The sequence below is a fragment of the Mesoplodon densirostris genome, chromosome 17 (genome assembly GCF_025265405.1).
Source record: "Mesoplodon densirostris isolate mMesDen1 chromosome 17, mMesDen1 primary haplotype, whole genome shotgun sequence".
Classification (NCBI taxonomy): domain Eukaryota; kingdom Metazoa; phylum Chordata; class Mammalia; order Artiodactyla; family Ziphiidae; genus Mesoplodon; species Mesoplodon densirostris.
The window spans coordinates 66,500,686-66,515,160 of record NC_082677.1 but is presented as its reverse complement, the minus strand read 5'-3'; the positions used below and the strand labels follow the sequence as shown (position 1 = coordinate 66,515,160).

General features: G+C 41.6%; 1 protein-coding gene across 7 annotated transcripts in view; it reads left to right on the top strand.

Annotated features, from left to right (window-relative positions):
* Positions 1 to 9,299, top strand: part of DOCK9 (dedicator of cytokinesis 9) — a 282,273-nt gene extending 272,974 nt beyond the window's left edge. For 6 of the 7 annotated variants that reach the window (XM_060080175.1, XM_060080172.1, XM_060080174.1 and 3 more), the window contains 4 exons: positions 1,505 to 1,695; positions 4,692 to 4,792; positions 4,928 to 5,066; positions 6,989 to 8,224. In XM_060080175.1, the coding sequence (XP_059936158.1) occupies positions 1,505 to 1,695; positions 4,692 to 4,792; positions 4,928 to 5,066; positions 6,989 to 7,111 (554 nt within the window). In that variant the 3' untranslated portion in view covers positions 7,112 to 8,224. Of the gene's footprint in view, positions 1 to 1,504; positions 1,696 to 4,691; positions 4,793 to 4,927; positions 5,067 to 6,988; positions 8,225 to 8,644 lie in introns of those variants that run through there. The other variant, XM_060080170.1, reaches the window with a different exon arrangement.
* The last annotated feature ends 5,176 nt before the right edge of the window (positions 9,300 to 14,475 follow it).

Here is a 14,475-nt window from a genome sequence, read left to right as displayed (position 1 = left end):
TCCGAAGAGGACGTATCAATCCCAGGGTTGCCACTTAAAAACTCTATGTCCACAAAGAACACAGAAGAAATAGTAGACACAGACCCTTGGCCTTAGATTGATAAAACATGTAGCGACTAGAACAGGCCTGTAAGTGTGTGACAAACAAAGTAGCAACACGTTGAATGTCTTTTCCAGTCTTGTTCAGACTCTGGGTAACCCGAGGGAACTCTGTGTTTTGCAGGGAGCTGGGCTTTCTCATTTTGTGATCAGTCCTTTTTGAGTAAACCCTCCCCAGCCACTTAGTAAATAGTAAAGAATCCAAACATAACACTTCCATCTTACTTTAGCTTGTTAAAAAATAAAATAAGCTTTTAAGCATATATCTACCTGTCTATTCATAAATATATATTAAATAAGAATATTATAGATTTTTACATATACCATACAAGCAATAAGGTAGAAATGTAAAACAGTACCGAATTGGAACCAGTTATTTTTCTGTTCTTTTTTTTTATAAATTTATTTTATGTATTTAGTTTTGGCTGCGTTGGGTCTTTCTTGCGGTATGCAGGCTTCTCATTGTGGTGGCTTCTCTTGTTGTGGAGCATGGGCTCCAGGTGCACGGGCTCAGTAGATGTGGCTCGCAGGCTCTAGAGCTCAGGCTCAGTAGTTGTGGCGCACGGGCTTAGTTGCTCCGCGGCATGTGGGGTCTTCCTGGACCAGGGCTCGAACCCATGTACCCTGCGTTGGTAGGCAGATTCTTAACCACTGTGCCTCCAGGAAAACCTTTCTGTTCTTCTTTAAATGAACTCTTTGGTGTTGATATGTTCAGGTGTCTTATTATAAGAAAGGAAAACAATATCAAGTGGCACCTTTTTTGGTAAAAAAAAAAAAAAAGTGAGAAAAATTAAATATTTTTATTTAATGTTTTTGAATCATTTAAAAGTTTTAAAATATCTTTATTATGCAACTCAAAGAGTTTGTGAATTTCTGCTTCATAAAATACTTTGCTTGGAAATATATTCTCATGTTATTTTTCATTGATTTCTCTGGCTGTACAAACTTAAGCATGTGATTCACAGTTGTTCTATGGCTCAAGCATATTTCTATGGAACTGTTTTCTGGACTTAATTTATTATATGATATCTCAGAGCTGTTTATTTAGTCTTTTCTATATTTGCAAAGCCATCTTATACCTACTAGCTCATTCAGCTCTCATAATTTCCAAGGAAGTAGTGCATTTATGGGCAAGAAAATTGAGCAGGGAATGATAAAGTGATTTCTTCAAAGACAAACTTCTCATATTAAAGTTGACAAGAACCCAACTCTCTTGACGTTATGTGATGCCTGTCATGCACAATGATAAACGAGGACAGTATTCTGGTTCCACGAAATACTGGCATGTGACCTAGGCAAGCTCTGGGTTCCTCATCTGTAGAATGGGAGTAATGATCACTTCTACCTCAGTACTAGTGAAGCACGTGCAAGGTGTGGACTCATTCTAGGCCGTGTTCCTCCACAGCCATACACTGCTTCCCTTACGTGAAGAAGCGGATCCCCGTCATGTACCAGCACCACACGGACCTGAACCCCATCGAGGTGGCCATTGACGAGATGAGTAAGAAGGTGGCTGAGCTCCGGCAGCTGTGCTCCTCGGCCGAAGTGGACATGATCAAACTGCAGCTCAAACTCCAGGGCAGTGTGAGCGTCCAGGTGAGCTGGGCGCCGGACCAAGCAAACCACAGGGCAACAGAGAACAGATCCTTAGACCTTGGGAGATTTTAGGTCGTTCACACCAGCAAGGTGCAGTGTAGATCCCTGGCTTTATCAGGTGATCCCCGTTACCTCCCTTCAATATCTGTGCAGTTTCTCCTGACACCAGAGGGGCAGTAGCCTTGGGGCTACAAGCGTGTCATTCTCACCAAGTTGTCTGCCAGGAGTAGGAGATGGCTCTCCATACAACCTGGTTTTTCAGTAATTTGAGGAATTCTGGGTGCCTAATTGGAAGCATAAAGACTCTTTTAAATATAAAGAAGTGTGGATAGCTATAGGTTTTCTTATAAAACTATTGTTTTCTGGTTTCTATGAAAATTGCACCTGAAAAAGTACATTAAGTTTCACTCTCTTAATGGTATCTTTTATTAACAAAATTATTCATTTTAATAGAGCCCAGCTAATCAATTTTTCCTTTATTTGTGTGTCCTCTTTAAGAAATCTGTGTCAGAGACATTCTATGTATTCTTTGTTTATATTCCTGTGTAGGTGTGCAATCAATCTGAATTGGTTTTTGTATGTGGTAGCATATAGGGGTCAAGACATTTTTTTTCCTATAGCTGTTCAAGTGATGTGTACCATTTATGGACAGAGTCATCCTGAATCTAGGTGCTGATTACACAGATATGTTCAGTTTGTGAAAATTTATCAAGCTAAGCACTTATGATATATGCACCTTTATGTTTGTATAGTGCACTTCAACCATAGGGGTTCTTTTTTTTCAGGTATTTTACGTATATGATTTCCTAAGAAATTACTAGATGTTAAATCACTCCCTCCAGGGACCAGCATGCCTCTTGCTTTATTGATGTTTTTAAATGTGTATAAATAATTCTAGCATCTGCTTTATGTATATGTATATATTCCCATATCCAATTATTTTCTCTTTCTGGAAGGGTGTGTTTATGAAAGTTACCTATAGATTGTAATACAATGGTTTCATTTCCTGAAGTTAGTTTTTGTCAACTTTTTATCAGATCCACGCTGAGCTGTTACCTAACATTTTTCTAAATGTCATTCACTGCAAAAGTTTTCACAGATGTTTTCAGCCTCTTCCCTTACGGCCCAAAAGACTAATGTGCCAAAATAATTTATCAAGCGAATATGATAAATATTCCAGCCACATGATTGATTAGATAATAGGCCAGAGGCCAAAATTTTCTGCAGCTTAAAACGAAACCTGGCCTGGGAACATCCAGCCTCTATCTAAGGCCAGTGGAAGGGTGTGTGTGCCAGTAAGGGATGGGGCTGGACGGGTCTAGCCTTCTAAAGGGCAAAATGTGCCCTGCCATTTGATAGTGACCTTGAGGGGTTTTTTTTTTTAATACAGCAGGTTCTTACTAGTTATCTATTTTATGCATATTAGTGTATACGTGTCAATCCCAATCTCCCAGTTCATCCCACCACCACCACCCACCCCACTTTCCCCACTTGGTGTCCGTACGTTTGTTCTCTACATCTGTGTCTCTATTTCTGCCCTGCAAACCGGTTCATCTGTACCATTTTTCTAGATTCCACATATAGGTGTTAATATACGATATTTGTTTTTCTCTTTCTGACTTACTTCACTCCATATGACAGTCTCTAGGAGTGACCTTAGAGTTTTATAAATGCCCGATCATCTTTAAAAGCAAAGAATTCCATGATGAAATGAGGAGATTAAGCTTATACACGTGCACCCTCCAGGGTAACAACAAAGCTGGAGTCAGGGGAAATGAACTTTATTGTTTTATTTGTGTGTTTCTTTAATTCTTCCACCAAGAGCCTCTGGGGTTGCTGTTGTACAGGACAGAGCCATCAGGTGGCTCCGTGATTCTGCACTCTACTCCAAGATCTTGTCATGCTGGACTTTATGAAGTCTCATCAGCTTCCCTTCTGCATCTTCTTAAAACTGAACATACGTATCGTTTTGGATAATCCTTCATTTGGGCTACCTTTAGGTTGTTAACATAGCTCTCCACACATATCCAGTAATCATATCCAGTCATCGCCGAAGGTTCGCTAGTTGTCCCTGTCTCAGAGGGCCCCACCTCTAATGTCTGTGCCCCCCATCTCCTCACCTCTGGTGTGAATTCTCTTGACTCAGTTACTGTGCAAGTCCTGTACACTGTGGACCAGGACCACAGCCCATCCCCTTCACCGACAGCCACAGACAAGACAGACGGCCCTCCCTACTTACCTTCCAAGTCCACCAGACCTCCCAGGAAAAATCATGCACTAGTCACATGGTCAGGACCTTCCCCAAGATGTCTCAGGTGCCTGGAACTTTCTCCTTCCCATCCAGTGTGTCTAACCTTCTTTCTCTCAACACTCCCACGTTTCCTGACTTACCCAACCTCAGCGAACTCTTCTTGGTGAATTAAAGGAGACATGCAGGGCTCTGGTTCACTCATCCTGTTGCTAAATGCCCCAAATCTTTGTCTTTCCAGCCCACCTGAATGGTTAGTTCATTTGAGGATAGCAGATCAGCCTGCCCATGGCTAGCTACACAATTCCATGAGGTGAACAGTTGGTTTTTTAAAGCTGGCTCATATGCTTAATTTTTCAGTTTTCATTGCACTCACCAGATTGGCCTCTTAGTTTAGTGTCATGTAGCACAAATACCAGTTGGAAGACTTGGGCTCTGATCTCAGGTGTTTTGCTTATTGGCTATTCGACCTTGAACGGGTCCTTAAGTTTTCCAAGCATTGGTTCTTCCTACATAAAATGAACCATCATCACAAGTGCCCTAAGGATGGCTGAGATGATAAAATCAAATCGCTTATAACATCATGAGCTTTATTCATGGTTTCCTCTTTGGGGTCCTAAGTCCTGGAGGGCAGAGGTCATGACTAACTCACTCAAGCAGCATTTTTAGCAAATGCCAACTGAAACTAAATTAATGATAATTGGTATTTTCTTCATAATGTAATTTAAAATCTTTGTTCTTTATCTAGGTCAATGCTGGTCCACTAGCATATGCCCGAGCTTTCTTAGACGACACAAACACAAAAAGATATCCTGACAATAAAGTGAAGTTGCTTAAAGAAGTTTTCAGGTAAAGCACACGGGAAATGTCTCTTTTTCTTCAAGTATTGATCATTTCTGTGCTCACTCAAGAAAGAGATCCTACCAGTTGGACTCATCCTTTGTTCTGTACATGCCTTGATTTCCCTCTCCCACACCATTCCAGGCAATTTGTGGAAGCTTGCGGTCAAGCCTTAGCGGTAAATGAACGGCTGATCAAAGAGGACCAGTTAGAGTATCAGGAGGAAATGAAGGCCAACTACAGGGAAATGACAAAAGAGCTTTCTGAAATCATGCATGAGCAGGTAGGTGCCACTCTGGAGTGCTTCTCATTTTTAGGGAGCACACATCAGTTGGCGTCTCAAGTGCCCCCAATGATGGCCTAAACCCTCTGACATCCTTCCAGAATTTTGCTCTCTGAAGGATAGTGTAGCATGCTGCACTGCTGCTACTACCTAACCGTGGGTACTTGGGGAGCCGCTAACATTGTGCTCACCCGTCATTGTCTAATATGACCAGAGGAGACCAGCACCGTCCTCCTGTTTATCACTTAATCTAGCTCAAAACACCTCACACTAAAAAAAATACCAGTACCGTTCCTGGAAGTTTCTTTATTCACCCAATCCTTTGGAAGAACAGGGTTTACCAGCCTGGTTTAAGGAATTCTCTGTTGTAGTAAGTGTCTTTCACCATTTAAAAAGATAAGGTCGTTCAGTTTTTTACTGTTTACAGCTGACCTGGGTGCCCTCGTGGGTTCCTCAAGGCTACTTCTTTATTCCTTGTCATTGTGGGCAGCTTTCCTGATTCCACTGCTACTGTCGTCTTCCTGTATGAATTCCTTTTGGTAGGATTACATATGTGGGCTCAGTGGTCATCAGCGGGGACAGCTGCCCAGGGAACTGAGTAAATCTCAAAGGCCATCTCCTGTTGCTTCTCCATCAGCCACGGTGACTTCTTCTGAGTCACGGACTCAGTCTTTATGATTAGTGTTGGCACCTTGATAGCACATGACTGCTTCTGTCTCCTCCCTACGGTACTGTCTTTCATTCTCGCAAGATGGAGGCCAAGACCACTTGTGTCACTTAACATACCAGGTGATGATTTAGTGAGAAGGATTCTGTTGTAGGAAACTAACTTAAATGTCTATGCTTTAACTTGCTTTTTTTTCTCCTCCATGCTCACACGTTCAGATGGGATGGTAATGTCATTTTTTAATTTTATTTCTCTGGCTCTTGATAACTGGCTCACATAAAGTTATTACTGAGTTTGGGCAACGGCAGACATTGACATAATGACCATGCACGTGCAAAAAGAAGCCCTCTCCTGGGCATTTAGAAAAGTAGGCAAACAAAATTGAATAAACATGTGAATCATTAAGCAGAAAGAGAGGGTCTCATGGGAACAAGTTTTTGGAGAAAGCTCAAGGTCTTTTCCATGGGGCCTCCAGACAGGATGGAGAGCTTGATCAGTGGGTGCCAGCATTTAGCACTAGAAAAGATGAAAGTAGGAAGAAAATTGTGGGCCGAGAGTACTAAAATAAACTCCCAGATTGTATGGACACAATGCCATGCTGTGCTCTAAACTACACCTTGAACTTTCCATTATCTCAACAACTATGAAGATTAAACTTTGAACCCTTGAGCAAAAAGAGTCATGACCTGGAGTAGACTTGCTTTTGGATTTTCCAGGGGCATCGGTGTGTATGTTCTTCTCAGTTTCCACCTGGCAATAGCTCAAGTCTTGCACTTAGAATTCTTCCCTGCATTACTGAGTGTGAAAGAGACTTGATCAGGGTCAGCGAGGCAGCCACTCTCTTGCTCCCAGGATAGAAATCTGTAAGACCCTAAGAGAAGGAGCTGGTAGAGAGCACTGATGCTCCAGATTCAATTTAAAAAGACTTTTCCAGGGGACAGGGCCAGGTCGTGTCCCCATCAAGTATGTGTAGGATAGGCCTCAAGGTGCCTTATAACCTGGTGAGGTTAGAAGACTCTCTACTCACTAACCTGGAAAGGAAACAAAGCGTGTTGTTCTTGACTTTCTCCTTAAAATCCTGATCTGAAAAACGTCATTTATGAGGTGAGCTAACACACTCCCTCTGCAAACCGCCAAAGCCAAGCTCTCTGAGGGCACCACCACTCACAGTAACAGTGGCCACTGGATGATAAATGTGAGAAGTGTCATTTGGAGCAGTTTGCGCTTGGGTAACCTTGTGTTTCTGTGCCTTGAGATTTGCCCCCTGGAGGAGAAGACCAGCCTTTTGCCGAATTCCCTTCACATCTTCAACGCCATCAGTGGGACTCCAACAAGCACGCTGGTTCATGGCATGACCAGCTCGTCCTCCGTAGTGTGACTTCATCTCGTGGACCACGTGTGGGGACTTGCTTTGTCATTTGCAAACTCAGGATGACCTCCAAAGCTACTCACTGGGCACGTGCAAGACCCGGGGAGGCGGAGCCCAAGGAGCAGTTGAGGGGAACGCGCGAGAAGGGAAAGAAAGAGCCGCATTATTTCATAGCAGATGTTCTGCAGGGTCGTAGGAGGGCACACATATTTTTTTAAACCTTGCTGGCAATAGTCAACATTTTCATTATGTCTTAACAGAGGTATGTGGTGGACACTCTTAAGCTGGAGTTAAATTTTATTCTTCCTTATAGAGTAGTATTAAAAATAAACGGCCTGGAGAAAACAAGTATTCTGGAATGTACATAGCACTGAAATCGAGGCTGGGGTAACCTTTTGCCTCTAGGCTAAGCTGGAAAATCTTGAAAATATTTTTTTTTTTCCTGTGGCACATTCAGGTTGAATACAAGAACTATTTTTGTGACTAGTTTTTGATGACCTAAGGGAACCGACCATTGTAATTTTTGTACCAGTGAACCCGGAGGTTTAGTGCTTTTATACTCATTTACTTGCATTTAAAAAATACAAAAGCTTAAGAAACTATGTGAGCTTAAGACTAGTCAAGCAGTTTAGAACCAAAGGCCTGTATTAATAAACACAACTATGCTAAACATTTAAAGTAATACAGTATACTGTTATGTACATAGAGTTTGTTAATACGGTCTTGGCTTGTGTACATACACGTATGACATTTCTACATTTTTAATACTCACATCAGCTTCCGCATAAAGTTTAATTGTGACAGATTTGTGGTGTTCTTAGTATATGCAACACACTTGACTTTACTGTTTTATTCTTGTACATAAAAAAAGTGCAATATGGAGATGTATACAGTCTTTGCTATGTTAGGTTTATAAACTGTTTTAAAAATTTCATCCTTTTGCCAAAATGGTGGAGTATGTCATTGGTAAATCATAAATCCTGTGGTGAATAGTGGTGTAATGTAAAGCTTTCACCATGTTATATTTTCTTTTCAGACATTAATTTAGTAATTTTATATTTGGGAAAAATAAAGGTTTTTAATTTTATTTAACTAGAATCTCTGCCCTGCTGTAATTAAACATTCTGTACCACAGCTGTATTAAAAATAACATTGCTGATTTTCCGGTAGTGAGTATTGGGTATTTATTGTCTGACAGTCCTAAGAGGGGCAGGATATTGAAATATTTGGGGGTGAAATAATGTGGTAAAAGAAATTTGCTTTAAAATACCCAAGGGGGAAAAAAGAGGGCAGGTAGATGACAAATGTTGGTAATTGTGGAAGCTGAGGCTGGGTACGCGGGAATCATTATACCCGTTTCTCTGCCTTTGTGCAAAGTTTCCTTGGTACCGATTTCAAGAGGCAGGGCTAGGGGCCAGATCTTCCAGGGGCTGTGGATAAATGCTTTGTGACACTGCAGTCTGGCTCTGAATTCTACGGGTTGTTCCCAAGCATACATAGACAAGTTAATACTTCTGTCTTTTCCTCTTCAACTCTACCAAGGTCTTCATCTTTGTCATCTCCCTGCTTGCTTTGAAGGGGAGTACTCTGGGATAAGGTGGTCATTTATCCCAGCAGTGCATCAGTGGCCAGGTGTGCCCACACTGCCTGTGCCTTACCTCATCATAAACGCTGAAGCCGAGTCAAGTGATGCCTCAGACTGCAGGTGTTGGTCCTGCCTGTGGTGTGCCCAGGGACCCAGCAGAGGAGCCACGCAGCCCCAGAGTTCCAGAGATGGAAGAAAGAGGAGTCTTTCACAAGAAATAAAATAGCTGGTTCTCCTGCTTGAAGGGTTTTGGAGGCTGTCTTTTTTCATAACCAGTTGAGGAAGGAAATCATGATGCTGTGTACATCCTGAGCACCCAGATGCCAAGGATCTTATGGTGTCTTTGGAACTTCTCTATCAGTGGGCAAGGCTGTATTTTACAGATGGCGACGAGGTCATGAAGAAGAGATGTGAGCGGTTACGACAGCTCACCAGGCTGCAGCCCATTCATTAGTGGATCCAGACTTAGGGCTTGAGAAGATTCTCTGCATTTGCCTTGCGTCTCTGACATGTCAGCCCCGTGTAATAAACCTTGAGTCTCCCTAACACCAGCAGGGATAGGTATAAGTGTTTGTCTCCCTTGTCGCCGAGCTGGATTTCCTGGTCACAAATGCCTCATTTAGAAGCCATAAAATGCAAGTCATCGTGCAGTAAGATAAATACATCTAGAAAGAGCTAATTTGCTACCTTGTGGTTAAACTTGGAAAGTAGTTTGTACAGATTTCATGTCAGATAAGACTCAGCTTGGAAGGTGACCAACCCTCCCTAATTACAACAGTGGAGAAAGCAACCATCTCTAAGATGAAGACATCTGTTGACCCTGCACTGAAACACATTCACATCAGTTAAAAACCTCATTTAGTTTATGCATAAAATTTTAATTTTGGCATAAAGTTATACATTAAAGTAGCAGTTTATTGGGGAATATTGTGTTTTTTAACATTAAGAAATCTTTATTGCTAATTTTCAATAAATTTTTTAATGTTTTCCATAGATCTTATTTATTCTTTTTTTTTATTAAGGTAAAATATACATAACATGAAATTTACCATTTTAACCATTTTTAAGTGTACAGTTCAGTGGCATTAAGTACATTCTTATTGTTGTGCAACCATCACCACCATTTATCTACAGAACTTTTTCATATTCTGAAACAAAAACCCTGTACTCATTAAACAAGAACGCCCTATTCCCCCTTTGGGAAAATTCTTTGAAGTAACTTTGGAATTAAAACACTATTCAGGGGCCTCCCTGGTGGTGCAGTGGTTAAGAGTCCGCCTGCCGATGCAGGGGATACGGGTTCGTGCCCCGGTCTGGGAGGATCCCATATGCCGCGGAGCGGCTGGGCCCGTGAGCCATGGCCGCTGGGCCTGCGCATCCGGAGCCTGTGCTCCGCAACGGGAGAGGCCACAACAGTGAGAGGCCCACATACCGCAAAAAGAAAAAAAAAAAAAAAAAAACACTATTCAGGACTTTATCAGGGATATTTGCCACCTGGGAACTAACTAACTCTAGGTAGTATACATAAATAAAGTCAGCCCCTTGCATGGAGAAAGCTGTTGAGAGTAGGGATGTGAAATTAAAAGGTGACTTATGTAATAATCATTGGGATTTACATAACCATATGTCAGAGTTACTCAGTGTAGAAACTCTGTTCAAAAACATTTTGATTTCCATCAACGGGATTGTTTGCATAAACTATTGTACATCTACACAGTGACTCCCACTGTGTAGCTATAAAAAGGGATTAATATCTCTGTTTACTGCTTTGGAGTGATCTTCAAGATACCATATGTACAAAACACAAGACAGAGAAAAGTGCAAATAGTGTGCTACCCATTATTTAAGAAAGGAGGGATAAGTAAGCAGAGATAATTGTTTTTTTTAGATGGAAGGGAAAAATCAAAAAAGAAAAGTTTTAAGTTATTACCTATATGGGGAGAGAGGGAATAATACATAGGGGACAGAGTTAGAAGATTAACCTGTTCAAATATAATTTGCTTCATAGATTTGGCTCTAGAACCATGTGAATATTTACAAAATTATTAAAATAAATTTTTGATTCCTAAGAATTGAAAGCAAAATGAAATAACTCAACATAACCACATATACAGTTGATGACACAAATACATAGGAATTATTTCAAATGACTTTAAAATACAGGAATTTCACTGTGCATCTCTAGTGACATACCCTAAGGACAAAAATAGTAGCAACAAATAAATAAATGATTGGTTAATAAACAAAAAACATTTTCAATAATTGTTTTGTGGAAGTGGTGTTTTGTTTTTGTGAGATTATATTGTCATTCTGAGACTTGTGTGTTTACTGTTGGAGAAAGTAAATGAGTGATTATGTGGATATCATTAGGAACCAAGTGTTTGGCATGGGAGAAAAAGAAGTTACATCTATAAGACAAAAATAGGTTAAATTAAAACCCTTTAGTTCTGAATTTGATATGGAGATAAGAATTTGAACCCATCATATATTTATCTTAAATACACACTTATTTCCTCACTTGGTTAACTGAAAAGACTTAAAAACAATGACCAAGCCAGCAGCTAATGAGCACCTCTAAGTGCCCAAATTGTGGTCTCTAAATACCTTTCTGACCAAAACTATCCAGGCTCCATGGAGAATGGCTGATTCTAGATTTAGGGCAGAAAATGTCCAAGGTGGGTCTGGAGCGTCTCCTCATACCTGACTTCCATGGGACTGGCAAAGACACCACAGACCCTGTCAAAAGAATTTCAAGAAGCTCCTTCTAGGTAGATATGGGACGAACATAAACAAGAATAATAATAGCAGTGGGTTAAAATTATATAATTAAGTTCATGATGATACTAGAAAAATAAAGACTAGCAACTATTGAAGGAGCTAATATTACCAAGAAAGACGAAGAGGTGATACATGCCTCATGATAGAAGTACACACCACCATCTATGACGGAGTCTTGCCAAAAACTGTAGCCTGAATCTGATCAAGTCTGTAAATCTAACCACCAATTCCCTGGGAAATACAGGACACAGAGGAACATGTTAAATGACACCACGGGGAATGCAATCAGCAAAATCCAGTTCTGTGGGAAGCTCTGTAGAACAAACGATCTGATTTCTTCAGTAAATTTCAAGAAAAAAGAGATGGAGAGGGCACTTATATGTTAAAAGAAATTCAAGGTTCTCTTGATATGGTATATCTACTATGTAAACTAGATAAACTTTTCCCTATCCCTTCCACTAAATACAACTAAAAACCCTGGACATTATACATTAAAAAACAAAACATAAGAAGACTCTGAAAGGTAAAGTGAAGGAAGCAGACCAGCCAGCAACATTGGGACCCAAAGAATGATAACAGTGGTAAGCCCCCCAGTTTTTTGTTTTCTTTTTTAAATTTTGTTCAAGGCTTTTTTTTTTCCTTTTTTTTAATATGTTTATTTATTTATTTAGGCCGCGTTGGATCTTTGTTTGCTGCATGTGGGCTTTCTCTAGTTGCGGCGAGCAGGGGCTACTCTTTGTTGCGGTGCGCAGGCTTCTCATTGCTGTGGCTTCTCTTGTTGTGGAGCACGGGCTCTAGGCACGCAGGCTTCAGTAGTTGTGGCACACGGGCTCAGTAGTTGTGGCTCGTGGGCTCTAGAGTGCAGGCTCAGTAGTTGTGGCGCATGGGCTTAGTTGCTCTGCGGCATGTGGGATCCTCCCAGACCAGGGCTCAAACCCGTGTCCCCTGCATTGACAGGCGGATTCTTAACCACTGCACCACCAGGGAAGTCCCTCAGTTTTCTTTATGCCTCCTATATCCCATACTTGGAGCTGAAGAATTCAGCAACACGGAAATACCTACAGGCACAGACAAAAGAAGATCAACACCACTTCACGCTCATTATTATAGCTATTATCCAAAAAAAAAAAAAAAGTTTTGATAAGGATGTGAAGAAATTGAGACACCTGTGCGTTGCTGGTAGGAATGTAAAATTGTACAGCTCTTGTGGGAGTTGGTGTGATGGTCCCTCAGAAATTAAAAATAAAATTACCGTATGATCCAGCAATTCTGCTTTGGAGGATATGCCCAAAAGAATTGAAAGTAGGTACTTGAACAGATATTTGTACACCTATGTTCATAGCATAGCATTTGTACACCTATGTTCACAATAACCGAATGATGGAAGCAACCCAGGTGTCCACTGATGAATGGATGGGTAAACAATGTGGTAAACAATGCAACAGTATGTTATGCTGCTTTAAAAGGAAGAAGATTCTAACACGTGCTACGACATGGATGAACCTTGAAGACATGCTCAGTGAAACAAGCTAGTCACAAAAGGACAAATCTTGCATGGTTCCACTTATATGAGGTCCTAGAGCAGTCAGATTTACACAGACAGAAAGTAGAGGGGTGGTTGCCAGGGCCTGGGGAGTTGGGAAATGGGGAGTTAGTGTTTAATCGGTACAGAGGTTCAGCTGGGTACGATGAAGATGTTGTGGGCTGGATGGTGGTGCTGGTCGCAAAATAGTGTGAATATACTTTGTGCCACAGAACTGTACACCTTAAAACGGTAACTTTTATATGTATTTAACCACCGTTAAAAAAAATAAATAAATGAAACAGAAGCTACTCTCTCTACCAGAGGAAAATGAAAAGGGCAGCGTAGCAAGACAGAAAATTTTTAGGCCACGGTGACACTACTCCAGCCAACACCACAGGAAAAGCATCCTGACCCACACCTGCATCAGCAATGGCCAAGTGGGGAGCTAGACTCCCACCCTCTCTAGGCTGGAGCACGGGTCCAGCACACCTGCCAGGGTGGGGTCAGAAGGCCCGAAGGGAGCCAGGACTCTCAGCTGCGCTGCCCCTGCGGTGCCCGTGGAGACCCCTGGGGAGCCTGGACTTGACAACAAAAGCATGACCCATAAAAGGACAAATTGATCAATTGAATTTTAAAAGTAAAAGTAAAAACTTTCGCTCTGAGAGGACTCTGTTAAGAGAATGAAACTACAAGCTACAGACTGGGAGAAAATATTTGCAAACCAATATATCTGACAAAGGACTAATATCTAGAATATATAAAGAACACTCAAAACTCACCAGAAAAAAATCAATCCAATTAGAACATGTGCCAAAGACTCGGATAAACATTTCACTGGGGAGGATAGTGACACCACCAAATGCTGGTGAGAGTGTAGAGAAACTGAATCACTCGTAAATTGCTGATGGGAAAGTAAATTGGCCAGTTTGGTGGTTCCTTAAGGAGCCATGCATGTGATTACTGTATGACCCAGGGATTGCACTCTTGGGTATTTGTCCCAGAGAAATGAAAATACTTATTCACACAAAAACCATTACACAAATGTTTATAGCTGCTTTTTGTATAATAGGTCAACCTAGAAGCTTCTCAACAGACTGCGGTGCACCCAGGCCGTGGATGGTACTCAGCAGTAGAACGGAGTGAACTACAGGTGCGCACAACACCTGTGACTCTCCAGGGACTATGCCGGGCGAAAAGAGCTTATCCCCAAGTTACATACAGTATGATTCCATTCACATAACATTCTTGAAATGACAAAATTACAGTAATGGAGGGCAGTTAAGTGGTTGCGGGGGGTTAAAGAGGGGGTGGGACGGGAAGGAAGTGGGAGGCTGTGAGAGGGCAGCCTGAGGGATACCCGAGGCTGCGTGCTGCCCGCCCTGTCCTGTCTCCTGCCCAGCCAGGTGCTCCTACTGCCAGGATGACCTGTGTCACCTTTAGGGGGGTTGTTTGAGCCAAGACCGTGGCTGGCATCAAGCAGAGTGC